Below are 26,800 nucleotides of genomic sequence, written 5' to 3'. Positions count from 1 at the left end.
TAAAAAAAAAAGGAAAAGAGACAATTCCCAACAACTACCGTCCCATTCTTTTGATCCCAGTTATTGCCAAGATCACAGAGAAAGTCGTTAACCAGCAAATTTTGAGTCCATCAATACGTCTTCTGGCCTATGTCACCAACGTATGGACAGAAGCTATAGAAAAATATGAGAAATCCAGAACAATCGCTCTGGACATATCGAAGGCTTTTGACAGGGTTTGGCATGTCAACCTCCTATATAAATTGAGATCGTACGGTTTGTCGTCCTCACTAATCAACTGATTTAGTAGCTGAAAGACCGATCCGTCCAGGTCGCTATCGATGGACATACCTTACAAAAGGATTGAGGTTAACGCTAGTGTTCCCCAGGGATGCATCTTTCTCCAATACATCAACGATCTACTCCACAAAACCTGCCCGATCTATAGCTTCGTCGACGATAGCACTCTGATGTTGACGTTCAAATCAGCAGCTACAATATCCAATCTTGAAAACATTTTCGAGTGAAGTGGAAGCAATCAGATTGAGTTTGAAGACCCGGGCTGCTATTTTTACAAAAAAAAACTTGCACTGCAACTCAATATTTGATCGACAGGCTTATGAACGGCGATTTCGCCTGCGGACACTCAGAACGTCAATTTATCGGGACTCGTTTCTTTGGAGAAGTACAAACTTGAGGAATCCGATACCAAGGCACACTACAACCTACAGAAGTTCAAAAATACATGCATCTCAATACTGTAGGCACCACTCGTACTACTCTAACCTAACCTAACCACTCGAACTACTCTTTTCATTGTAAAATATGACGTAAGATAATAATTCGTATCAGACAAAAATAGTTTGATATAACTAGAATGTTTGGGGATTCATGTAAAATATTTGTTACTTTCATAAAATTAGTTATTTTAAAAATTGATATTTTCCGGAAAAAATTTCAAATGAATTTGCATCATAAATTGTTACTTTCAGTCTTTGAAAACGGTAACACGCATCAGACGGTGTAATTTTGGTACTACAATGTAGCATTTTGGTCCTTCGAGCCTACATATCCGGCTCGAAAGACCAAACAGTCTAATAAAAACAACAAACAAACTTTAGAATTGGAAACTGAGAATCAACGAGTCACAATTGGACATAAATTTTAGAAAATATCAATTGATAAAATTTATAATAATTTCCTATCGACCTTGATTAATATTAGGAGACTTGGCGGTGAAGTTCTTCAAAACAAACATAACCTCAACTATTTCGGTTTATATACTCCCTCATTATAATTAAGGTCAATGGAAATTTTGCGAAATATAAAATATCTAAAAAGCGTTTAATAATACACTGCCTAAAAAAGAAGAAGAAAAAATACCGAAGCGTCAATAGTTTGTGATCAGCCACGTTTAAGCGAAAAAAAAAAAAAATTAACAAAATGCAATATCATAAATTCATGTCACGTGTATAAAATGTATCATAATATTGTACCCACAACGTACACGTCAACGTCAATGTCAAATTGCACACAATTACACCAATTACCATCGGTGTATACCTACGAGGATGATCCCGGAAGATGGATGCAGCGTTTGCTCGTAATGGAACAAAAACAGCGTCGCGAAGATGTTTGGTAACATTTTATAGACATAAATCAGAGTTTTTCATAACCACGGATGAAACGTGGGTCCACCACTCCGGAGCAATCAAAGCAATGAACTGAAGAGGGAGGAGACCACGTCCAAAGAAGACAAAGACCGTTCCATCTACAGGCAAGATCATGGCGTCGGTTTTTTGGGATGCGCGTGGGGTAATTTTGGTTAGGTTAGGTTTCCGTTTTCTTCCATACATGGTTTAATTCACTCAACCTCGAAAGATACATTAAGGAAAGGACCTTTAGAAAGAATACTTTAAATAGCAAAAGAACCTCCATTTTGTGGATTATTAGTCAAGAAATGACTGTGAAATTTTCCATCGAAGAGATTTAAATATTTGGAGTGTTGGACAACAAAAAATATAGACCCAGATATAGACCATAAGATCACGCATCACGCAAACAAGAAATGTCTTTGTAAAAATGACACAATTATTTACATCCCGAGCACTCGACGGACCGGAGACTTGGATCTTTAAGGTGAACTCACAGGCTTAGACAGTGTCGAAATTTGGATCTTTCGGAGGATGCTGAGGATTCCCTGGACCGCTCATATCAGTAACGAAGAAGAGGCACCGACAGGGAACTTATAGAAGAAAAACCTCGTATCCGGGACAAATATACAGAAATGACAAATACAGACTTTTGCAACTTCTAATCGAAAGGAAAATCGATGGAAAACGTGGTCATGGCAGACGACAGGCTTCATGGTTGAAGAATATTCGCGAGCGGATCGGTTTAGACGGTGATAAGAAGATTATCGTTAAAAGAGGGCACCCAAAGAAGAACATAAGATCTCTGAAGACGCGCCTCAGACAGTGTAATCGTGAGTGTTGGTGTTTAAACAGTGTGTTCAGTTTGAATTCCATCAACGGTTCCAAGAATTTCAAAAAATCAAGTAAAAGAAATTGTTTTCTTTGGATGTAACAATTTCAAAATCGTTGAGTATCCAGAGGGAAAATCTTTCCAGTTAGTTAGTTAGTAAAATATAATGAAAAGTGGAAAAACAAATTAAGAGTTTTTATAGAAAAAATAGCGTAAGCTACAATATTGATTCGAAATGCGTTTATATTTAAAAGATTCCCAAAAACCTAAAATGAAGCACTAAAAAAAGATCGGTCAAAATTTCATTGTAAATAACATTTTTTTAAACACATGGTATCTCGTCAATTAGAAAAACTATCAATCAAAATAAGTATTTAAATTTTTTCTGCATAATCTTGAGTTTATGAGACGATGATAATTTTATTAAATTTTAACAAGGGCAGGTTCGTAAACTAAAGTTTTATCACATTCATTGACTATCCTGTATATCGAAGATTTTTCCATCGTAATTTTTTGAAAAACCATACGAAAATTAGCTGCAAAATTATTTTTCTACGTTAATTTTTATAATAAACTTGACATCCGCCCTATTTTTGACTATATAACGAAGATACCTTTCAACCCTCGTAACATTAACATAATTTAGTTACTGTCCCTGCTATTTGAAAGAAAATCACTGTTTCACTTTAAAGAATATCGATTTATAATTACGTAATAATGAATTTATTCCAATTATATTTTCTTTTTACACACGCTGTATATAAATTTTTTTTGCTAATTTGACCGATCTATTAACCGACCAACACCAATTACCCAAATTTATATTCGATTACGTACTGACTGAAATTGAACACATTACGAACTAGTCGCTCCCAACCTAGTTAAACGCCTTTCTGTAAACAAAAGTAAATAACAATTTGCATTAAATACGTATTAATAGGGACCGTACAAGTAAATCCCTCGGTACAACGTTTCCAAATTTATAAAAGTTATAACCACCCCAACCCCGCCCCCAAAAATTCAAAGTATCGATCCACTTCGTAATCTTTCTCTGAACAATATTCAACAAGCCGCCATTTTGTGATTTTATAGTATTCAAAATGTGCGTTCCCACTATAACTTTCACACACAACGCCATTTTACATTAGTGGAACGCGATTATAAAGAAATGATTACCAAGATTTTTCAAAACTAAATTAACCGACATCTACTGTAATTTTTTACCGACACTGTATATTATACGCGACTGAGTGGAAGACCTCAAAGGATCTTAGCGTCGATTAAAGACTTACCACAAAGATTTTCGACACAGAACGTCATTACGAGGGAGGAACAACTCTGATTGGTTGTTGAATGACAATATATGACAGATGACGTATAGGATCATAGAATATACGACGCACCAGATGGCTGGTGACACTAGTGACAGATGACACCGGTGTCGTTGTTAAGCAGGCGAATACGACGAGCTTTAGTTGATATTTAAAATTTATTAGTCCAACATTTATATTTATAATATATACACACTGTATATATCACGTTTATTTATATATTTAAATATTTAGTTGTACAATAAATTCTTAAAAATGTTTACATATAATTGCAGTTAGTTAAGCCTACGCTTTTACGTCAAAATGACAGCTGCAATGTCCTACAAATTTCTACGAGGGGTGAATATTTTCGATACTCTACTCGATATTAATTTTGAACGAATTTTTTTATGAAATACGAAAGTTTTATTATAAAAATTTACAGGACATTATTTTTGGTTACGCTAGAGTTTTCGTTTTTACTGATACCTTTTATTTAATTAAGGGTGTTTTTCTATGGTTAAAAAACCTGAACTGCAGTCGCAATTTCAAGTCTTTTCGTACTGTCGAACAAAGAAAAAAAAACGTATTGCATCAGTGTTTCTATGAAATGAAATACGAGGTGTGATAAAAAAAATACAGTCATTATTAATGATCTACAACTTTATGTATTGAGATGACAAATGATAAGTTTGAGCATGTTTTCAACTGGGCGGTCGCGTTAGTGGATTGCAATGACTGTCGTGGAACAAAAATTTAGACCAACGCATTAAATTGTGTCGAAAGACAACTATAGAAACTGGCAAGACTATTCCAAAAGAAGTTTTTCAGGAAGCATTGCTAGCTCAGAGATATATGTCGAAAACATTTTATTTTTTAATAAAATTGATCACTATATTTTTCAATCACACCTCGTAAAAATAAATCGCTATATCGATAACTTAAAAACACCTAAAACGTTGACCCAAAAAATATAGATAAGGAAAAATGGAAAAATTTATGATTTCTGATTGTTTTTCGAAAAATTAAAAGGACAGAAACAAACGCTTCTTCTTTTTCAATTTTTTCGCGCGTTCTACAACTTAACCTAACATATGATGACTTATGCCAAGCTGATGGTGTAAAATGAGTACTCGAAGAGGTTATGAGCTTCTTATTGACATTTTGACATAGAAAATAATAACTACCAAAGTGATGGCGCAGAATCAGTACTCATTGAGGTTATGAACATCTTATTGGCACTTTATCACAGTATATTATGACATTATGACAAGTTGATAGTGTAAAATGAGTACTCGAATAGGTTATGAGCTTCTTATTGACATTTTGACATAGAAAATAATAACTACCAAAGTGATGGCGCAGAATCAGTACTCATTGAGGTTATGAGCATCTTATTGGCACTTTATCACAGTATATTATGACATTATGACAAGTTGATAGTGTAAAATGAGTACTCGAATAGGTTATGAGCTTCTTATTGACATTTTGACATAGAAAATAATATCTACCAAAGTGATGGCGCAGAATCAGTGCTCATTGAGGTTATGAGCATCTTATTGGCACTTTATCACAGTATATTATGACATTATGACAAGTTGATAGTGTAAAATGAGTACTCGAATAGGTTATGAGCTTCTTATTGACATTTTGACATAGAAAATAATAACTACCAAAGTGATGGCGCAGAATCAGTACTCATTGAGGTTATGAGCATCTTATTGGCACTTTATCACAGTATATTATGACATTATGACAAGTTGATAGTGTAAAATGAGTACTCGAATAGGTTATGAGCTTCTTATTGACATTTTGACATAGAAAATAATATCTACCAAAGTGATGGCGCAGAATCAGTACTCATTGAGGTTATGAGCATCTTATTGGCACTTTATCACAGTATATTATGACATTATGACAAGTTGATAGTGTAAAATGAGTACTCGAATAGGTTATGAGCTTCTTATTGACATTTTGACATAGAAAATAATATCTACCAAAGTGATGGCGCAGAATCAGTACTCATTGAGGTTATGAGCATCTTATTGGCACTTTATCACAGTATATTATGACATTATGACAAGTTGATAGTGTAAAATGAGTACTCGAATAGGTTATGAGCTTCTTATTGACATTTTGACATAGAAAATAATATCTACCAAAGTGATGGCGCAGAATCAGTACTCATTGAGGTTATGAGCATCTTATTGGCACTTTATCACAGTATATTATGACATTATGACAAGTTGATAGTGTAAAATGAGTACTCGAATAGGTTATGAGCTTCTTATTGACATTTTGACATAGAAAATAATAACTACCAAAGTGATGGCGCAGAATCAGTACTCATTGAGGTTATGAACATCTTATTGGCACTTTATCACAGTATATTATGACATTATGACAAGTTGATAGTGTAAAATGAGTACTCGAAGAGGTTATGAGCTTCTTATTGACATTTTGACATAGAAAATAATAACTACCAAAGTGATGGCGCAGAATCAGTACTCATTGAGGTTATGAACATCTTATTGGCACTTTATCACAGTATATTATGACATTATGACAAGTTGATAGTGTAAAATGAGTACTCGAATAGGTTATGAGCTTCTTATTGACATTTTGACATAGAAAATAATATCTACCAAAGTGATGGCGCAGAATCAGTACTCATTGAGGTTATGAGCATCTTATTGGCACTTTATCACAGTATATTATGACATTATGACAAGTTGATAGTGTAAAATGAGTACTCGAATAGGTTATGAGCTTCTTATTGACATTTTGACATAGAAAATAATATCTACCAAAGTGATGGCGCAGAATCAGTACTCATTGAGGTTATGAGCATCTTATTGGCACTTTATCACAGTATATTATGACATTATGACAAGTTGATAGTGTAAAATGAGTACTCGAATAGGTTATGAGCTTCTTATTGACATTTTGACATAGAAAATAATAACTACCAAAGTGATGGCGCAGAATCAGTACTCATTGAGGTTATGAGCATCTTATTGGCACTTTATCACAGTATATTATGACATTATGACAAGTTGATAGTGTAAAATGAGTACTCGAATAGGTTATGAGCTTCTTATTGACATTTTGACATAGAAAATAATAACTACCAAAGTGATGGCGCAGAATCAGTACTCATTGAGGTTATGAGCATCTTATTGGCACTTTATCACAGTATATTATGACATTATGACAAGTTGATAGTGTAAAATGAGTACTCGAATAGGTTATGAGCTTCTTATTGACATTTTGACATAGAAAATAATATCTACCAAAGTGATGGCGCAGAATCAGTACTCATTGAGGTTATGAGCATCTTATTGGCACTTTATCACAGTATATTATGACATTATGACAAGTTGATAGTGTAAAATGAGTACTCGAATAGGTTATGAGCTTCTTATTGACATTTTGACATAGAAAATAATAACTACCAAAGTGATGGCGCAGAATCAGTACTCATTGAGGTTATGAGCATCTTATTGGCACTTTATCACAGTATATTATGACATTATGACAAGTTGATAGTGTAAAATGAGTACTCGAATAGGTTATGAGCTTCTTATTGACATTTTGACATAGAAAATAATATCTACCAAAGTGATGGCGCAGAATCAGTACTCATTGAGGTTATGAGCATCTTATTGGCACTTTATCACAGTATATTATGACATTATGACAAGTTGATAGTGTAAAATGAGTACTCGAATAGGTTATGAGCTTCTTATAGACATTTTGACATAGAAAATAATAACTACCAAAGTGATGGCGCAGAATCAGTACTCATTGAGGTTATGAGCATCTTATTGGCACTTTATCACAGTATATTATGACATTATGACAAGTTGATAGTGTAAAATGAGTACTCGAATAGGTTATGAGCTTCTTATAGACATTTTGACATAGAAAATAATAACTACCAAAGTGATGGCGCAGAATCAGTACTCATTGAGGTTATGAGCATCTTATTGGCACTTTATCACAGTATATTATGACATTATGACAAGTTGATATTGTAAAATGAGTACTTGAAGAGGTTATGAGCTTCTTATTGACATTTTAACGTTCGCGGAAGAATTTCCGAACTTTCTAACCTCAAAGTTTTTAGGTTTCCGGTCTGTGTAATTTTATTTTTTACATAAAAGTGGGTAGTGTGAAAATGTATGGAGAATATCCAGCATCGTCTATAGACTGGTTTGTATATAATTATATATTTAAATAAGCGTTAGAATATAGAGCAACTGAAGTAAAAAATAAAAATACACCTAACCACGAACACATTGTACAAATCGGGGGAAAAAAGCGCCGGGGTAGTATTTTGATCTGCCATTAATTACGTTAACATCATCTTTATCGATTTTATTTTGAGCTTGGTTTATGAAAAGTGTAAAAAGGGTAAAGGGGAAGTGTTTGAAAAGTCGCTAGGATTTAATTTGTGTGTTCTGAAGAAACTGTTTTAGTGACACGATGAAAATGAGGGTCTCGAAGGTCAATTTTTGGTAAAAACTAATCGAAATTCCTTCACAAATGTTATTTTATGTATAGACAAGTTTATGCACAAAACCGTACACATTTTCTAGAATTTTCAATATACAATATCAATAATGGTCCCAGAAGAATCTGGAATGTTCGAAATAAGGGGATTTTCCAGAAATTTCTAGTTGAAAAGTGAATACTTGTCCTGGAAGAATCAGGAATAATCTAGAACGTTTGAAACATATAACCTTGAGGAAATTTTCTCGAAATTTCTGATTCAAAAGTGAATACTTGTCCTGGAAGAATCAGAAAACATCTAGACTGTTGTTCTATTCAAAAAGTATCCAGAATAGTGTATGAGGTAGGGTATGAAACACCGGTACAGTTCGGTAGGTCAGTGTTGAGATAAACGTTCTTAATATGAACGTGTAGGATATTGACTTAAATCGAGTGAAAACTAAAACGTAGAGATGGACGCATCTGTCAGTTAAAAAATAACAGTTAAAAATACGCTCTCCCCGGCGTTTTTCCGATTTAGATACTCACAGCTTCACCTATCGAATAAAAGATTAATCAGCACGGATAATTTTCATGGCGTTTCCCTTTTTTCCTAAAGTTACTTGATATTTCGCCATCACTCGACGACGTTCTATAAATCATCGAGAGGATGTTACATCGATGACAACATAATTGAACGTATCAATAACAAGACAAAATTTGATTAGTTTTAGAAAAAGTTTTATATCGAATTGTTAAAAAAAATTCAGTATATGAAGGATTTTTTTATTTATATATCGTTTAGTGACGTCACGGGACAGTTTTGATCTTTTTAACGGGACTCGTGGAAAAATTTTCATATTTTTTTCTATAAAATTAAATATTTCAGTTTTTATTAAAAAATAGAGACTTACTGGTATCGATGTTTCTTTGTAAATGTTTGGCGATACGATGTCTGGCGTCGTTGTACTCTAAATGTAACCCCAGCCTCAATATCGTTGGGTTTTTCTCGATAAGTTGGGTGATTTCCATTTCTATTTTGTTACCCAAAACTTGCGACCTCTAAAAAAAAAATCCGGTTAAGTAAGCACAAGGTTTTTAAAATATTATTCCATAGAAAAATTTTCGAAATTGTACCTCTTCATTTCAACAAAATAAGTTTATTCAAAATTGTCCCAGGCCAGTGCGACCCTGTCCAATGACGATTTCTGGAAATTTCAAACCAATGTTTGGTTTAGAGTAATCCGGAAGCATCTAGAATGTTCCAGTCAGAGTATCAACACCAATTTCAAAACTTTAAGCCAATACTTATTCTCATAGTATTTGGAAACATCAAAAATGTTCCAGTCTAACGACAATTTTTAGCAATTTCAAGATTAATAATTGCTTTGGAGGAATCTTGACACTTCTAGAATGTTCCAGTCAAAATTTTGAGGCCAATATGAATAACAAAAGCCAGTACGACCCTGTCTAACAAACATTTTTAGCAATTTCAATGTCAATGTTTGCTTTGGAGGAACTTGGACACTTCTACAATGTTCCAGTCAAAATTTTAAGGCCAATATGAATAGCGCAAGCCAGTACGATCCTGCACAATGAAGATTTCTAGAAATTTTGATGTCAATGTTTGTTTTGGAGAAATCTAGATTGTTCCAGTAAAAATTTGGAGGCCAATATGAATAGCAAGAGCCAGTACGACCCTGTCTAACAAACATTTTTAGCAATTTCAATGTCAATGTTTGCTTTAGAGGAACCTGGACACTTCTAGAATGTTCCAGTCAAAATTTGGAGGCCAATATGAATAGCGCAAGCCAGTACGATCCTGCACAATGAAGATTTCTAGAAATTTTGATGTCAATGTTTGTTTTGGAGAAATCTAGATTGTTCCAGTAAAAATTTGGAGGCCAATATGAATAGCAAGAGCCAGTACGACCCTGTCTAACAAACATTTTTAGCAATTTCAATATCAATGTTTGCTTTAGAGGAACCTGGACACTTCTAGAATGTTCCAGTCAAAATTTGGAGGCCAATATGAATAGCGCAAGCCAGTACGATCCTGCACAATGAAGATTTCTAGAAATTTTTATGTCAATGGTTGTTTTGGAGAAATCTAGATTGTTTCAGTCAAAATTTGGAGGCCAATATGAATAGCAAAAGCTAGTACGACCCTGTCTAATGACAATTTTTAGCAATTTCAATGTTAATGTTTGGTTTGGAGGAATCTGAACGCATCTAACAAGTTCCAGTCAGATTTTGGATAAAGCAAGCCAGCACAATTCTGTATAATGACGATTTCTGGACATTTCAATGTCAATATTTGTTTTGTAGAAATCTAGAATGTTCCAGTCAAAATTTGGAGGCCAATATGAATAGCAAAAGCTAGTACGACCCTGTCTAATGACAATTTTTAGCAATTTCAATGTTAATGTTTGGTTTGGAGGAATCTGAACGCATCTAACAAGTTCCAGTCAGATTTTGGATAAAGCAAGCCAGCACAATTCTGTATAATGACGATTTCTGGACATTTCAATGTCAATATTTGTTTTGTAGAAATCTAGAATGTTCCAGTCAAAATTTGGAGGCCAATATGAATAGCAAGAGCCAGTACGACCCTGTCTAACAAACATTTTTAGCAATTTCAATGTCAATGTTTGCTTTAGAGGAACCTGGACACTTCTAGAATGTTCCAGTCAAAATTTGGAGGCCAATATGAATAGCGCAAGCCAGTACGATCCTGCACAATGAAGATTTCTAGAAATTTTGATGTCAATGGTTGTTTTGGAGAAATCTAGATTGTTTCAGTCAAAATTTGGAGGCCAATATGAATAGCAAAAGCTAGTACGACCCTGTCTAATGACAATTTTTAGCAATTTCAATGTTAATGTTTGGTTTGGAGGAATCTGAACGCATCTAACAAGTTCCAGTCAGATTTTGGATAAAGCAAGCCAGCACAATTCTGTATAATGACGATTTCTGGACATTTCAATGTCAATATTTGTTTTGTAGAAATCTAGAATGTTCCAGTCAAAATTTGGAGGCCAATATGAATAACAAAAGCCAGTACGACCCTGTCTAACAAACATTTTTAGCAATTTCAATGTCAATGTTTGCTTTGGAGGAACCTGAACACTTCTACAATGTTCCAGTCAGGATTTGAACGCCAATTTCTCAAATTTCAAGAAAACTTTTTCACTAATTGTCCTGGAGTAATCTGGAAGAATCCGGAATAATCTGGTTAATTTCTAGAGCGTCAAAAAAAACAATAATTATGAATGAATTATTTAAATTTAAAGATTTGAAATAACTCCACTCACCTGATTGGTAGCTCTAAATTCTTCAACAGTCTTCTTCTTGAGCAGAGCCTTTACCAATCTGACGGTACCTTGGGGTGATATGAAATTCGTTTCTACATTAATCACCCTTAAAGTACCGTTCTCTTCGATGGCCCTCGCCAATTTTTCCACGTGTCTATCAGCCAAACCGACATTCACTAATGATAACGTTTCGAGGTGCGTATTGGTGCATAAAGCCTCGAATAATCTGTCGAGTTTTTCATCCGATATATTCTGAAAACGAACAAATTTTCAATGACGAGTCGAAAAAATACTTTGTTACTTAATAACTGATTTCAAATACTCGACGAATGTCAAAACTATTAAGAACCTAGTATCCATGTACAAGCTGCCTTAAATACTAAATCTTATCGTATACAAAAAGCTATAACTAATTATAAAAATGGAAACACAAGGGACACTTGGAATCGCTTAACTAAGACGTTGGTTTCCATTAGGAGCAGTCAGTGTATAACTTGGATTAAGTAATAAATTTTAACGAATAATTAATGTTCCAAACTGGTACAAATCTTTATTGAATTATTATTATAAATATGTAAAACTCACCTTGATGTTGTTCCAATTTAAATCGATGAATTTGCTGTCGTCATCTTGTACTTTTTTCACTGTTTCATCGGGGTCTGTCATATTTGGAGGGTCAACAGGGTATAATTTAGGTTTAGAAGCTTTTGTAATACCATCCCAACCTAATCCGACCGGTTGTCCTTTATTTAAAAGCGATGCATGATACTGATCTTGATTCATCATCGAATGGAAACCAAGGATGGCTGTAAGAGATTGTATTCACATCAAAAATTGATCTAATTGAAGAGAAAATGTCGAATAAAGAAATTATAGAGGTGTCTGACTGTGATGTAATAAAATATCTCACCAGCTAAGTCTATAATTTCTTCTTGTGATGCATCTGTTAATGCTTGTTCATATTCGTCTCCTAAATCGACTGCAATTTGTTCTTCGGCCTCTTGTTCTTTCAAAGGCGGAGGCGGTGGTACCCACTAAAAAGAATTGATGCAAAATTAAATATATCTATGCCCAAATGACGCCTTCACCTGGGTTTTTGGCTCTAGAAAATCGAAAAATCATTCGATCTTAATAATTTTTTTTCCATTTTAACAAGGATTTACAGAAAAAACATGTTAGGGAAATATCTCACTTGACTAACCTAACTAATGACTAAATGTTCACTTAATTAACCTAATCTAAACTATTAGATAATATTTATTTTTAACCTAATCTAACTCTCACCTAACCTGCTAGAAAAATATCTTACTTACTAGCCTAACCTCATTCTCACCTAAACTAACCTGTTTGATAAGACTTATATTTAATCTGAACTAACCTCACTCAACTAACCTAATTCTCAAACTAAACTGTTAAATGAAATTTATTTTTAACCTAACCTAAGTTAACATAATTATAACTTTCCTGTTGCAAATGATCTGATTTAATTCAAATCGAGTTTATGTCATTGGCTCACCTATCCTTATTTTGATATGGTGGGTTAAATGTAATGACAAACTGAGACATTCATTCGGCTCATTTTAATCTAACCTAAAATTCATTTGTCAATACAAAAGTGAAATAAATTCGCAGATCTTAACTTTGTTCTGAATCTATAAGGGGGCGTGATAGATATCTCAATTCATCTGATTTGAGTCAAATTAAATAAGACGTGGAATTAAATGAGCTAGTTCAAATAATCTGAGATTTCATGTAAAAGGAATGTTATTAATCTGTTAGGGAAATATTTCACTTAAATATTTTAACCTAACTCTCACCCAACCTTTTAGATCACACTTATTTTGAAGTTAACTTAACCTTATCTGTTAGGGAAATACTTTAACTCTTAACTGACCAATCCTAATTCTCACCTAACTTATTAGATAATACTTATTTTAAATTCAACCTAACCTAACCAGTTAAGTTCTAAATAAGTATGATCTAACAGGTTAGATTAGGTCCAAAATAAGTATGATCTAACAGGTTGGGTTAGATTCAAAATAAATATTCTCTAACAGGTTATGTCTAAAATAAGGATAATCCATAAGGTTAGGTTAAGTGTCAGTTATTAATTATAATAAAAATTAATATAAGTTGTCATTTTTTTATTTGCCGTATTCTTATTTTGCAAACCCGCCGAAAAACGAATCCTCTAAAAAATTTAACAAAACCGGATAATTTTTTTGATTTTCTAGAGTGAAAAAACAAGGGGATGGCGCCAGTATACTTTTTTACAACAAAACGTTCCTTACTCTCTGAATAGCCCTCGTAATATGACTATGAAAACATTAGAAAAGGGGAAAAAACAAGAAGCAATAATATCAAATGTAAGAACACAGCAAAAAATAATTTTTTAATAATTACTTACTTTTTTCCCTCGAACTGTTCCTGGAACGTACGGCTCCAATTCTGGCCTGTCTGGAGTTTCTATAGCTTCCTTATTAATATGTTCTATCAATTTTTTCCTATTCAAAGGACCTGTAGGATCCTTTTCACATTCATAACTCGTTCTTAAAGAAGGGGGTAAACAGCTATCCTGAAACAAAAATATACCTTTAAAAACTGTTTATTATAAAAAAAAAAATTGGATTTACTTACATCCGGATCTGCTTCTTTTGCTAACATACTAATTTCTTCTGCGGTCAATTTATCCAATAGCTCGTCCACATCGACATCGTCGTAAACACTCAAATCTTTTCCATATAATTTTGCAGGGGTGGTCATTGTGGTTTTGGTGGTTTTTGTGGACGTCTGGAATGAAAAATTAATTTATTGCAACGTATAACAACTGTTGTTAATACATAAATATTATAGAGAAAATTGATAAACTATCGGCCTAGTTAAAAACAGGGCGTTAACCTCAATTTTGTTATTACTTTATTTACAATTGACAATGGATTTTATGAACAGTGTGTACCTGATTAAATTTACGTAAAACTGGAATAGAATTTAACACACCCACAACCAAATTACTCTAATTTTCTTTTAATTGAAGATGATAGATAATAATGAGATCACCAGAGTACTTTTAAACAAACATTTGACAGAACTGACGGATCAATAATGATTTGTTTAGTTAAAATATTTTATAATTATTTAGTATAAAACTATCAAAGTATTTAATAAAAATAATTTTATCATTAAAATTTATTCTCTCTCAAAAATAATGATACAGACAAATGTTAAAAAATAATAATGAAAAATTGTTTTGTCACACCATTCTTTATACACACAGGTCTGTTAAGGGTTGTATAGCTACTAGGGATGCGAAAGTTATTTTAGAAATGAAAACTAGCCTCCGGCTGGAGGATGATCTTGAGGATCTATCAGGAAAAAATATCTTTAAGATAGATTTCTGCAATATACGAGGTATTAACAAGAATATGAATGCTGTACACACAAACAAAGGTGAGCTCAACAACATCCAAGGTTCACCTTGTATATCCGGGAAACATCTTGCTAGCGAGAAATAGTCTTGAGCATTCAGAATTCGATGTTATGTGGTGAAAACAACGACTCAAAGAACAACAAAATTCTTTTACTTCCTATACATATCTCTTAACGATACCTACAAAATCGAAGCATCTGAAGGATTTCCTGTTTATGTTTCTTTGGAATGATGTTAATCCTACCTGGAGCAGTATTTGCAAGACCTACTCGACAGGAAGACACCAAGTTTGCCTACACACGACAGGCACCACTCCAACAACTTGCTTTTCACATAAAAAAGTTATATTCAATTTGTATTTATCTCTATGAGCTTGTAAAATATTTACACTTTGTCTTCCTGATTTGTTTGAGGTCAGTTTCATGATGATATTTTAATAATCCTTGTGATGATACAAATATTTATAAATTCCATTTAATATTTGAAACAAATGGATTTATTGCATAAATTTTTGGTGGTTTAAAGAAAATGCAGCCACGTGTTTCTAAGGATTGATCATATGGTAAACAATAAGTTGGTACGTGCAATATTTTTGTCAAGTTTTCTATCTAAATAGAAATAGTTCAAATTTCTCACGCTTCCCAAGGTTATAAAAGCAGGTTCGGTTCCAGGTAGCTAATTTTAATTACGTACAGAGATATATATGACGTGTACGTTTTGCCAATTGACGTTGCTACATATTTCAAGAGGGATAAAAGTTATTATATTCTATGTTAATAAAATAGGAAAGAATAATGAGAAGCAAACAGAGAAAAACGTTCTTATAAAGGAACTAATATATATTAAAATATTGAAAACGAAAAATCATAATATAAAGTATAAATTTACTGAAAATACAAGAAACTATTTTCGAAGTAAAGATAGCACGCCAATGATTTGTGAAATAGAGATGGGATTTCTACTTCCAAGTATTAATATTTTAGAAATTGTTTTTGATGGTTTGTCAATGAAAAAACTACTTACTAGGACAAATATATCATTAATGTAAATCGTTGATAAACGTAAAGCAATAATTGTAGAATTAAATTATTTAAAATATTTCATTACAAAGTTTGTTGTTATACAACGCTTTATACATAGTGATATTATGAGTTGCATATATGTTAGGAGTTTTAACCAAATAATTGAATTTATTATTTATGGATGATTAAATATAAAATAAATAGATGGTTTTTCGTAACACACTTATATTATCTTTTGCTTTTTATTTATAAAAACGTCAATTTTACTTTACTTGGTAGATTTTAAGAATTTAGCGAGAGCGGTCCTGTAAATAGGGTGGTCCATAAGTCTAGTATCGCATAAGTTTGACACATGGTACGAAACATTTTAACTTTGTCTCTGAATCTGGCATTCCTCCAACGCGCTATACTTGGAGAAGATTCAATATAAATTTATTTATAGGTTGCAGGATGCGTGCATTGTTGCCATATTTGGCATAAAACCTGTTTTCTTAAAAAACTAAATCTGGCAAAGATTAATTATGTGAATGAGTCTACATTGAAAGCATCCGCGTAGTAAACAAAGTATTAGGTATATGCTACTTATTTTTATATTTATTGACATAAATATTAGTTTCTTTTTAAAAGATTGCTGATGTTTGATCCTTCTGAATTATTGAACTTGGAATCTACAGTCAAAAGTAGAGATGGAGTGTAGTAATATAGTAATAAAGAACTGAATTAACTTGACGATGAGCTAATGCAGATAGATACTTAATAATATTATTTCGAACACTTTTTTTTACATGGATACGAATAATTAAAAATATCTTGCTATTTAGAAAGTATATAATCTCATTTTCTAAAATGATATCAAGAAATTAGTTTTCAATTGATTATCAACGTTTGATTTATGTGTACAAGAAATAAAATTTAAGTTGCTCAAAACTCAATTTTATAGTCGATTTTATATGAAATCTAACTGTCACAAAGTCAATTATATATGTTATTAAACGTGATATAAAGAAGTTATTTCACAAAATGTGATAACCATTTGAAAATAGTACATTTCGAAACTAGTTTCCCATATACAGGGTGACCCATAACATTCAGTTTAATTACCTTAGGGCTTTTCCTCCCAAATTTAGGGAATTAATGAGTATGATCGGATTTTTTAGTTTATGGATACTAAAAATGTCAATTAATAACAAATTTGTGGAAAAGGAAACTAGTTGACCAACCATTGTATTGACATCTAACCCCACAGATTGTTTCCTGTTTCCTAACCTCATAGTTTCAGTTTCAGAAGTGAGATCATTAAAAATAATTTATTTAGAAAATGAAAGGATGTATGTTAACAACGCGTTCGTTCGTTCGAATCAAATCAAATAAGAACTGGAGTTATAATTTGAAATTATTGTTTGGCTAAGTTCCAACGTAATTCAAGAGGATTCTTTCGTCGATTTGTCAGTGTACGAGAAATCTTTAAGCATCATTACACTCCAGAAAACGTTAATCAAAATAAAGGACGTTTTCCAATGAGCCAGCTACCGAACAGACAAAAGGTTATGGCCACTATGTTCGAGAGGATCCGTATTTAACTCACGTGTACAAAAATTGGATTGTATTTAGAATATTAGAATATTAAAAATTTATAAATCGTATCGAGGATGTACCAAAATGATTGCAAAATGATTAGATCTGCAATTACTGTTATAATTGTGTAAAAATCGCCACTCCACTTAAGTACATTAAATCGTCGATTATCCGAACTAATGTCCATGGTGGTTGGAATAATCAAAATTTCGGACGTCTTCTCCTGCGGATCTGACGAATTAAGTACATTAAATCGTCGATTATCCGACTAATGTCCATGGTGGTTAGAATAATATAAATTTCGGACGTCTTCTCCTGCGGATCTGACGAATTAAGTACATTAAATCGTCGATTATTCGAACTAATGTCCATTTTGGTTAGAATAATCAAAATTTCGGACGTCTTTTCCTGCGGATCTAACAAATTAAGTACATTAAATCGTCGAATATCCGAACTAATGTCAATGGTGGTTAGAATAATCAAAATTTCGGACGTCTTCTCCTGCGGATCTGACGAATTAAGTACATTAAATCGTCGATTATCCGACTAATGTCCATGGTGGTTAGAATAATATAAATTTCGGACGTCTTCTCCTGCGGATCTGACGAATTAAGTACATTAAATCGTCGATTATTCGAACTAATGTCCATTTTGGTTAGAATAATCAAAATTTCGGACGTCTTTTCCTGCGGATCTAACAAATTAAGTACATTAAATCGTCGAATATCCGAACTAATGTCAATGGTGGTTAGAATAATCAAAATTTCGGACGTCTTCTCCTGCGGATTTAACGAATTAAGTACATTAAATCGTCGATTATCCGACTAATGTCCATGGTGGTTAGAATAATCAAAATTTCGGACGCCTTCTCCTGCCGATCTAACGAATTAAGTATATTAAATCGTCGAATATCCGACTAATGTCCATGGTGGTTAGAATAATCAAAATTTCGGACGTCTTCTCCTGCGGATCTGACGAATTAAGTACATTAAATCGTCGATTATCCGAACTAATGTCCATGGTGGTTAGAATAATCAAAATTTCGGACGCCTTCTCCTGCCGATCTAACGAATTAAGTATATTAAATCGTCGAATATCCGACTAATGTCCATGGTGGTTAGAATAATCAAAATTTCGGACGTCTTCTCCTGCGGATCTGACGAATTAAGTACATTAAATCGTCGATTATCCGAACTAATGTCAATGGTGGTTAGAATAATCAAAATTTCGGACGTCTTCTCCTGCGGATCTGACGAATTAAGTACATTAAATCGTCGATTATCCAAACTAATGTCCATGGTGGTTAGAATAATCAAAATTTCGGACGCCTTCTCCTGCCGATCTAACGAATTAAGTATATTAAATCGTCGAATATCCGACTAATGTCCATGGTGGTTAGAATAATCAAAATTTCGGACGTCTTCTCCTGCGGATCTGACGAATTAAGTACATTAAATCGTCGATTATCCGAACTAATGTCCATGGTGGTTAGAATAATCAAAATTTCGGACGTCTTCTCCTGCGGATCTGACGAATTAAGTACATTAAATCGTCGATTATCCAAACTAATGTCCATGGTGGTTAGAATAATCAAAATTTCGAACGTCTTCTCCTGCGGATCTGACGAATTAAGTACATTAAATCGTCGAATATCCGAACTAATGTCAATGGTGGTTAGAATAATCAAAATTTCGGACGTCTTCTCCCGCGGATCTGACGAATTAAGTACATTAAATTGTCGATTATCCGAACTAATGTCCATGGTGGTTAGAATAATCAAAATTTCGGACGTCTTCTCCTGCGGATCTAACGAATTAAGTACATTAAATCGTCGAATATCCGAACTAATGTCCATGGTGGTTAGAATAATCAAAATTTCGGACGTCTTCTCCTGCGGATCTGACGAATTAAGTACATTAAATCGTCGATTATCCGAACTAATGTCCATGGTGGTTAGAATCATCAAAATTTCGGACGTCTTCTCCTGCGGATCTGACGAATTAAGTACATTAAATCGTCGATTATCCGAACTAATGTCCATGGTGGTTAGAATAATCAAAATTTCGGACGTCTTCTCCTGCGGATCTGACGAATTAAGTACATTAAATCGTCGATTATCCGAACTAATATCCATGGTGGTTAGAATCATCAAAATTTTGGACGTCTTCTCCTGCGGATCTGACGAATTAAGTACATTAAATCGTCGATTATCCGAACTAATGTCCATGGTGGTTAGAATCATCAAAATTTCGGACGTCTTCTCCTGCGGATCTAACAAATTAAGTACATTAAATCGTCGATTATCCGACTAATGTCCATGGTGGTTAGAATAATATAAATTTCGGACGTCTTCTCCTGCGGATCTGACGAATTAAGTACATTAAATCGTCGATTATTCGAACTAATGTCCATTTTGGTTAGAATAATCAAAATTTCGGACGTCTTCTCCTGCGGATCTGACGAATTAAGTACATTAAATCGTCGATTATCCGAACTAATGTCCATGGTGGTTAGAATCATCAAAATTTCGGACGTCTTCTCCTGCGGATTTAACAAATTAAGTACATTAAATCGTCGATTATCCGACTAATGTCCATGGTGGTTAGAATAATCTAAATTTCGGACGTCTTCTCCTGCGGATCTGACGAATTAAGTACATTAAATCGTCGATTATCCGAACTAATGTCCATGGTGGTTAGAATAATCAAAATTTCGGACGTCTTCTCCTGCGGATCTGACGAATTAAGTACATTAAATCGTCGATTATCCGAACTAATGTCAATGGTGGTTAGAATCATCAAAATTTCGGACGTCTTCTCCTGCGGATTTAACAAATTAAGTACATTAAATCGTCGATTATCCGACTAATGTCCATGGTGGTTAGAATAATCTAAATTTCGGACGTCTTCTCCTGCGGATCTGACGAATTAAGTACATTAAATCGTCGATTATTCGAACTAATGTCCATTTTGGTTAGAATAATCAAAATTTCGGACGTCTTCTCCTGCGGATCTGACGAATTAAGTACATTAAATCGTCGATTATCCGAACTAATGTCCATGGTGGTTAGAATCATCAAAATTTCGGACGTCTTCTCCTGCGGATTTAACAAATTAAGTACATTAAATCGTCGATTATCCGACTAATGTCCATGGTGGTTAGAATAATCTAAATTTCGGACGTCTTCTCCTGCGGATCTGACGAATTAAGTACATTAAATCGTCGATTATCCGAACTAATGTCCATGGTGGTTAGAATAATCAAAATTTCGGACGTCTTCTCCTGCGGATCTGACGAATTAAGTACATTAAATCGTCGATTATCCGAACTAATGTCAATGGTGGTTAGAATCATCAAAATTTCGGACGTCTTCTCCTGCGGATTTAACAAATTAAGTACATTAAATCGTCGATTATCCGACTAATGTCCATGGTGGTTAGAATAATCTAAATTTCGGACGTCTTCTCCTGCGGATCTGACGAATTAAGTACATTAAATCGTCGAATATCCGAACTAATGTCAATGGTGGTTAGAATAATCAAAATTTCGGACGTCTTCTCCCGCGGATCTGACGAATTAAGTACATTAAATTGTCGATTATCCGAACTAATGTCCATGGTGGTTAAAATAATCAAAATTTCGGACGTCTTCTCCTGCGGATCTAACGAATTAAGTACATTAAATCGTCGAATATCCGAACTAATGTCCATGGTGGTTAGAATAATCAAAATTTCGGACGTCTTCTCCTGCGGATCTGACGAATTAAGTACATTAAATCGTCGATTATCCGACTAATGTCCATGGTGGTTAGAATAATCAAAATTTCGGACGTCTTCTCCTGCGGATCTCACGAATTAAGTACATTAAATCGTCGATTATCCGAACTAATGTCCATGGTGGTTAGAATCATCAAAATTTCGGACGTCTTCTCCTGCGGATCTGACGAATTAAGTACATTAAATCGTCGATTATCCGAACTAATGTCCATGGTGGTTAGAATAATCAAAATTTCGGACGTCTTCTCCTGCGGATCTGACGAATTAAGTACATTAAATCGTCGATTATCCGAACTAATGTCCATGGTGGTTAGAATCATCAAAATTTCGGACGTCTTTTCCTGCGGATCTGACGAATTAAGTACATTAAATCGTCGATTATCCGACTAATGTCCATGGTGGTTAGAATAATCAAAATTTCGGACGTCTTCTCCTGCGGATCTGACGAATTAAGTACATTAAATCGTCGAATATCCGAACTAATGTCAATGGTGGTTAGAATAATCAAAATTTCGGACGTCTTCTCCTGCGGATTTAACGAATTAAGTACAGTAGATCGTCGATTATCCGAACTAATGTCAATGGTGGTTAGAATAATCAAAATTATTATGTCAATCCGGCTACCGTACACGAAAGATTGAACACCCACCATATGGCCCTGATACGGTCCCGTTCGACTATTTTTTCACTCTAAAGATGCATAATATTTTTATAGTGATATAGAATTTTTCGCACTAATAATCTTGTGTGCGATTGAGTGTGTTTATTTTAAAAATAGGCCTAATTAACTTTCCAAATTATAAACTCTAGTTTTTCGGTCATTAACCTCGTTTTAGACCGATGATATATTACCGATGATGATTTCTTAGTAACATTGTTCATTCGAATATTTTGCAATGTTTGAGATCGAAATACGCGCTTCCTGAAAACTATTTATTACTAAATCTGAATGTAGTTACGTCCGGAGAAGCTTTCGTAATTTTTTTAAACCTTCAACAAATCGTTTTATAATCATAAAAGATTTCAAAACACGTTTAGTTTCTTTTGGAGTCACTAGATTTTTTTAACTATTTCTTGCGGAGTTAGTAAAAATATTGAAACAAAACTTGAAAGTATTAAAGAAATATAGGGATGTTATAAAATGTATTGGGAACGGTTTTCACACGTTTTTTCGTGAAATAAAACTTCAACAACCCACAAATATGTTTAAAAAAAAATAATTTTTGTCTGTGCGAAATATTTTGATTGAATCATAATACAACAGATGCTTTTGATAAGAAAAATGTTTTTTTTTCAGCCTCTGAGTTTTAAATAGAAAATATGTGACTACCTATGATGATCACTTGGCAACTTGACATTGCAAATTTTGAAGGAATATGTTTTCAAAATGAAATGATTCTGAAATTCAATGTCAAATCATTACGCAAAATTATTTTAGGTTACTCATTGATAGATTTAATATTTAAACATTCTGTAACAAATCAAGTTATAAATATAGTGTGTTCAAAAAGAAACTCAACTACCTAATATTTCCATTTCTGTTATATTTACAAAAATAAATATTGAAAAAGTTATTCCGAATAATCAAGGATGTATGTGTATAAATTAATTTAGAAGTATACCAAAGCTGATGAATTGAAAGATCGATTTTATTGAAGATTTTTCAATAAACAAATTACCTTCTTCAAATTTTCAAAGTGAACAGTTCACCTTGGGTCTCTGAAGATGTTAACTTGATTATCGAAACGTACCACAGATACATTGACCAACGATTCCAATAATTCCAACTTAGTAAAAATAGAGGAATCTCCAACGGAATAATTCAAAATAAAGACAATCTTTGAAGAATCGTCATTTTATGTCAAACGCTATAAGAACCGACAAATTTTGATCTCAAACAGTTCTGATATATGAAATCCAGTTGCTACAAGAAATCCACCAGAAGATTTCGAAACTTAAACATTCTCACGATGGTGTTCGTCTTCTTTTTCGATCCTCAAAATTGACTCTGGATTGTTGTCAGCTGCTACAAGAAGTTCACTAGCAGATTTTGAACTAAAACACCCTCACGATGATGTTTGTCCAACACTTTTAATCGTCTAGATCAACCTAATGTTTATTTCGAAAACACCTAGTGCATATATGATGATTATATGTGAAATCTAGGTTGTTGTCAGCTGCTACAAGAAGTTCACTAGCAGATTTTGAACTAAAACACCCTCACGATGATGTTTGTCCAACACTTTTAATCGTCTAGATCAACCTAATGTTTATTTCGAAAACACCTAGTGCATATATGATGATTATATATGAAATCTAGGTTGTTGTCAGCTGCTACAAGAAGTTCACTAGCAGATTTTGAACTAAAACACCCTCACGATGATGTTTGTCCAACACTTTTAATCGTCTAGATCAACCTAATGTTTATTTCGAAAACACCTAGTGCATATATGATGATTATATGTGAAATCTAGGTTGTTTTCAGCTGCTACAAGAAGTTCACTAGCAGATTTTGAACTAAAACACCCTCACGATGATGTTTGTCCAACACTTTTAATCGTCTAGATCAACCTAATGTTTATTTCGAAAACACCTAGTGCATATATGATGATTATATATGAAATCTAGGTTGTTTTCAGCTGCTACAAGAAGTTCACTAGCAGATTTTGAACTAAAACACCCTCACGATGATGTTTGTCCAACACTTTTAATCGTCTAGATCAATCTAATGTTTATTTCGAAAACACCTAGTGCATATATGATGATTATATGTGAAATCTAGGTTGTTGTCAGCTGCTACAAGAAGTTCACTAGCAGATTTTGAACTAAAACACCCTCACGATGATGTTTGTCCAACACTTTTAATCGTCTAGATCAACCTAATGTTTATTTCGAAAACACCTAGTGCATATATGATGATTATATATGAAATCTAGGTTGTTGTCAGCTGCTACAAGAAGTTCACTAGCAGATTTTGATCTAAAACACCCTCACGACGATGTTTGCCATCACTTTTAATCGTCTAGATCAACCTAATGTTTATTTCGAAAACACCTAGTGCATATATGATGATTATATATGAAATCTAGGTTGTTGTCAGCTGCTACAAGAAGTTCACTAGCAGATTTTGAACTAAAACACCCTCACGATGATGTTTGTCCAACACTTTTAATCGTCTAGATCAACCTAATGTTTATTTCGAAAACACCTAGTGCATATATGATGATTATATATGAAATCTAGGTTGTTGTCAGCTGCTACAAGAAGTTCACTAGCAGATTTTGAACTAAAACACCCTCACGATGATGTTTGTCCAACACTTTTAATCGTCTAGATCAATCTAATGTTTATTTCGAAAACACCTAGTGCATATATGATGATTATATGTGAAATCTAGGTTGTTGTCAGCTGCTACAAGAAGTTCACTAGCAGATTTTGAACTAAAACACCCTCACGATGATGTTTGTCCAACACTTTTAATCGTCTAGATCAACCTAATGTTTATTTCGAAAACACCTAGTGCATATATGATGATTATATATGAAATCTAGGTTGTTGTCAGCTGCTACAAGAAGTTCACTAGCAGATTTTGATCTAAAACACCCTCACGACGATGTTTGCCATCACTTTTAATCGTCTAGATCAACCTAATGTTTATTTCGAAAACACCTAGTGCATATATGATGATTATATATGAAATCTAGGTTGTTGTCAGCTGCTACAAGAAGTTCACTAGCAGATTTTGAACTAAAACACCCTCACGATGATGTTTGTCCAACACTTTTAATCGTCTAGATCAACCTAATGTTTATTTCGAAAACACCTAGTGCATATATGATGATTATATGTGAAATCTAGGTTGTTTTCAGCTGCTACAAGAAGTTCACTAGCAGATTTTGAACTAAAACACCCTCACGATGATGTTTGTCCAACACTTTTAATCGTCTAGATCAACCTAATGTTTATTTCGAAAACACCTAGTGCATATATGATGATTATATATGAAATCTAGGTTGTTTTCAGCTGCTACAAGAAGTTCACTAGCAGATTTTGAACTAAAACACCCTCACGATGATGTTTGTCCAACACTTTTAATCGTCTAGATCAACCTAATGTTTATTTCGAAAACACCTAGTGCATATATGATGATTATATATGAAATCTAGGTTGTTTTCAGCTGGTACAAGAAGTTCACCAGCAGATTTTGAACTAAAACACGTTCATGTCGTTCGCCATCTTTTCCAACAGAATCTTCATTTCGAGAATACCCATATTGTTGAGAGTTGCCGCAAGAAATCAGTAGATTTCAAACTTAAACTGCTTCACGATAAAAGCTTCATCTTCAACTCTTAGAAGCTGAAACTAAACTACATGGCGTCATGTAGTATAAACTATTTTATGTGGATATTTACCAAGATCTACGACAATTTTTTCTGGTCCTGTACTTGATCTGGCATTTATGTAGATGTTAATATTAGTCTTTCTCGATGATGTTTAAATTACTGTAAGTTATCGAAAACATGTGGAATGTTAAAATCATGTACTTGTCCAAATTACAAATGACTAGACGGCCATATTTCCACTAGACGTAACGTAAACAAAAGTGCATCGATGACAAGGTGAACCCAATCAGAACATTAGCAAGTTGCACAGTTGGCGCTCAAGCCAACACGTAATTACGTCCAATTAAACGTCACCAGTGAACATTAATAGCTCGCCGTTATTGCATACTATCTTTTTAAGTGGCAACTCAGTCAATTAATTCTCGAATCCGCCATTTAGATATCTATACAAATATAACGAAAATTTTTCTCACAATACACTTCGGAATTTACTACTACTGCCTCACTGACAATATTAATTCTTCACTCGTTTCAATAACGTCAAAAGTAAAACGCGACTCGTCGTCGTTAATGATTTCCGAAACTTTAGATTTATACAAAGTGTAAACGATTTCTTCAGATCCTTCAGCCCGCTTTGCAACGGGCTTTGGTATGGGGTCTTCCACCTAAATCCCTCATACCCCAATGATCAAACCTCTTCTCACATATGGGGCCATCGTTTTAAGGCCCTGCATTGAGAAAACGAAGACAAAAACGCTACTGAACAGAGTCCAACGCCTTGCGTGCCTCAGTATTTTTTACTTACTACACCTTCCACCCATTGATCTTGAAATTCGAAGCCTTGATGGGAGGATGGACAGCGACCAAATGACACCTCACTGACCACGAGCAGTGGAATGGTATTGAACAATGAAGACATCTGGTTCTAGTCCATCCTTGGTGTGGCCAAAAGCGTTGTTATCACGTCTCTCAACTGCCTTCTCGCAATTCGGGTTCCACAGAGATGGATGGAGACGCCTGGCATGATATAAAGACGTCACTTCCTTGTCATAGGCATTACGGATGATCCGGAGTGC

General features: G+C 33.8%; 1 protein-coding gene across 8 annotated transcripts in view; it reads right to left on the bottom strand.

Moving 5' to 3' along the window:
* Positions 1–26,800, bottom strand: part of LOC130447145 (tropomodulin) — a 64,855-nt gene that overhangs the window by 1,026 nt on the left and 37,029 nt on the right. For 2 of the 8 annotated variants that reach the window (XM_056783815.1, XM_056783818.1), the window contains exons 2-8: positions 14,219–14,371; positions 13,989–14,156; positions 12,492–12,615; positions 12,167–12,387; positions 11,582–11,833; positions 9,182–9,329; positions 8,817–8,919 (exon numbers count right to left, since the gene is read on the bottom strand). In XM_056783815.1, coding sequence (XP_056639793.1) covers positions 8,840–8,919; positions 9,182–9,329; positions 11,582–11,833; positions 12,167–12,387; positions 12,492–12,615; positions 13,989–14,156; positions 14,219–14,371 — 1,146 coding nt within the window. In that variant the 3' untranslated portion in view covers positions 8,817–8,839. Of the gene's footprint in view, positions 1–3,300; positions 3,357–4,262; positions 4,337–8,816; positions 8,920–9,181; positions 9,330–11,581; positions 11,834–12,166; positions 12,388–12,491; positions 12,616–13,988; positions 14,157–14,218; positions 14,372–14,537; positions 14,696–26,800 lie in introns of those variants that run through there. The other 6 variants (XM_056783816.1, XM_056783820.1, XM_056783821.1 and 3 more) reach the window with 5 other exon arrangements.

Source organism: Diorhabda sublineata, chromosome 7 (assembly GCF_026230105.1).
Source record: "Diorhabda sublineata isolate icDioSubl1.1 chromosome 7, icDioSubl1.1, whole genome shotgun sequence".
In the NCBI taxonomy this organism is placed as follows: Eukaryota; Metazoa; Arthropoda; class Insecta; order Coleoptera; family Chrysomelidae; genus Diorhabda; species Diorhabda sublineata.
The sequence above is the reverse complement of the archived record's forward strand: the minus strand, read 5'-3'. Positions and strand labels throughout refer to the sequence as shown.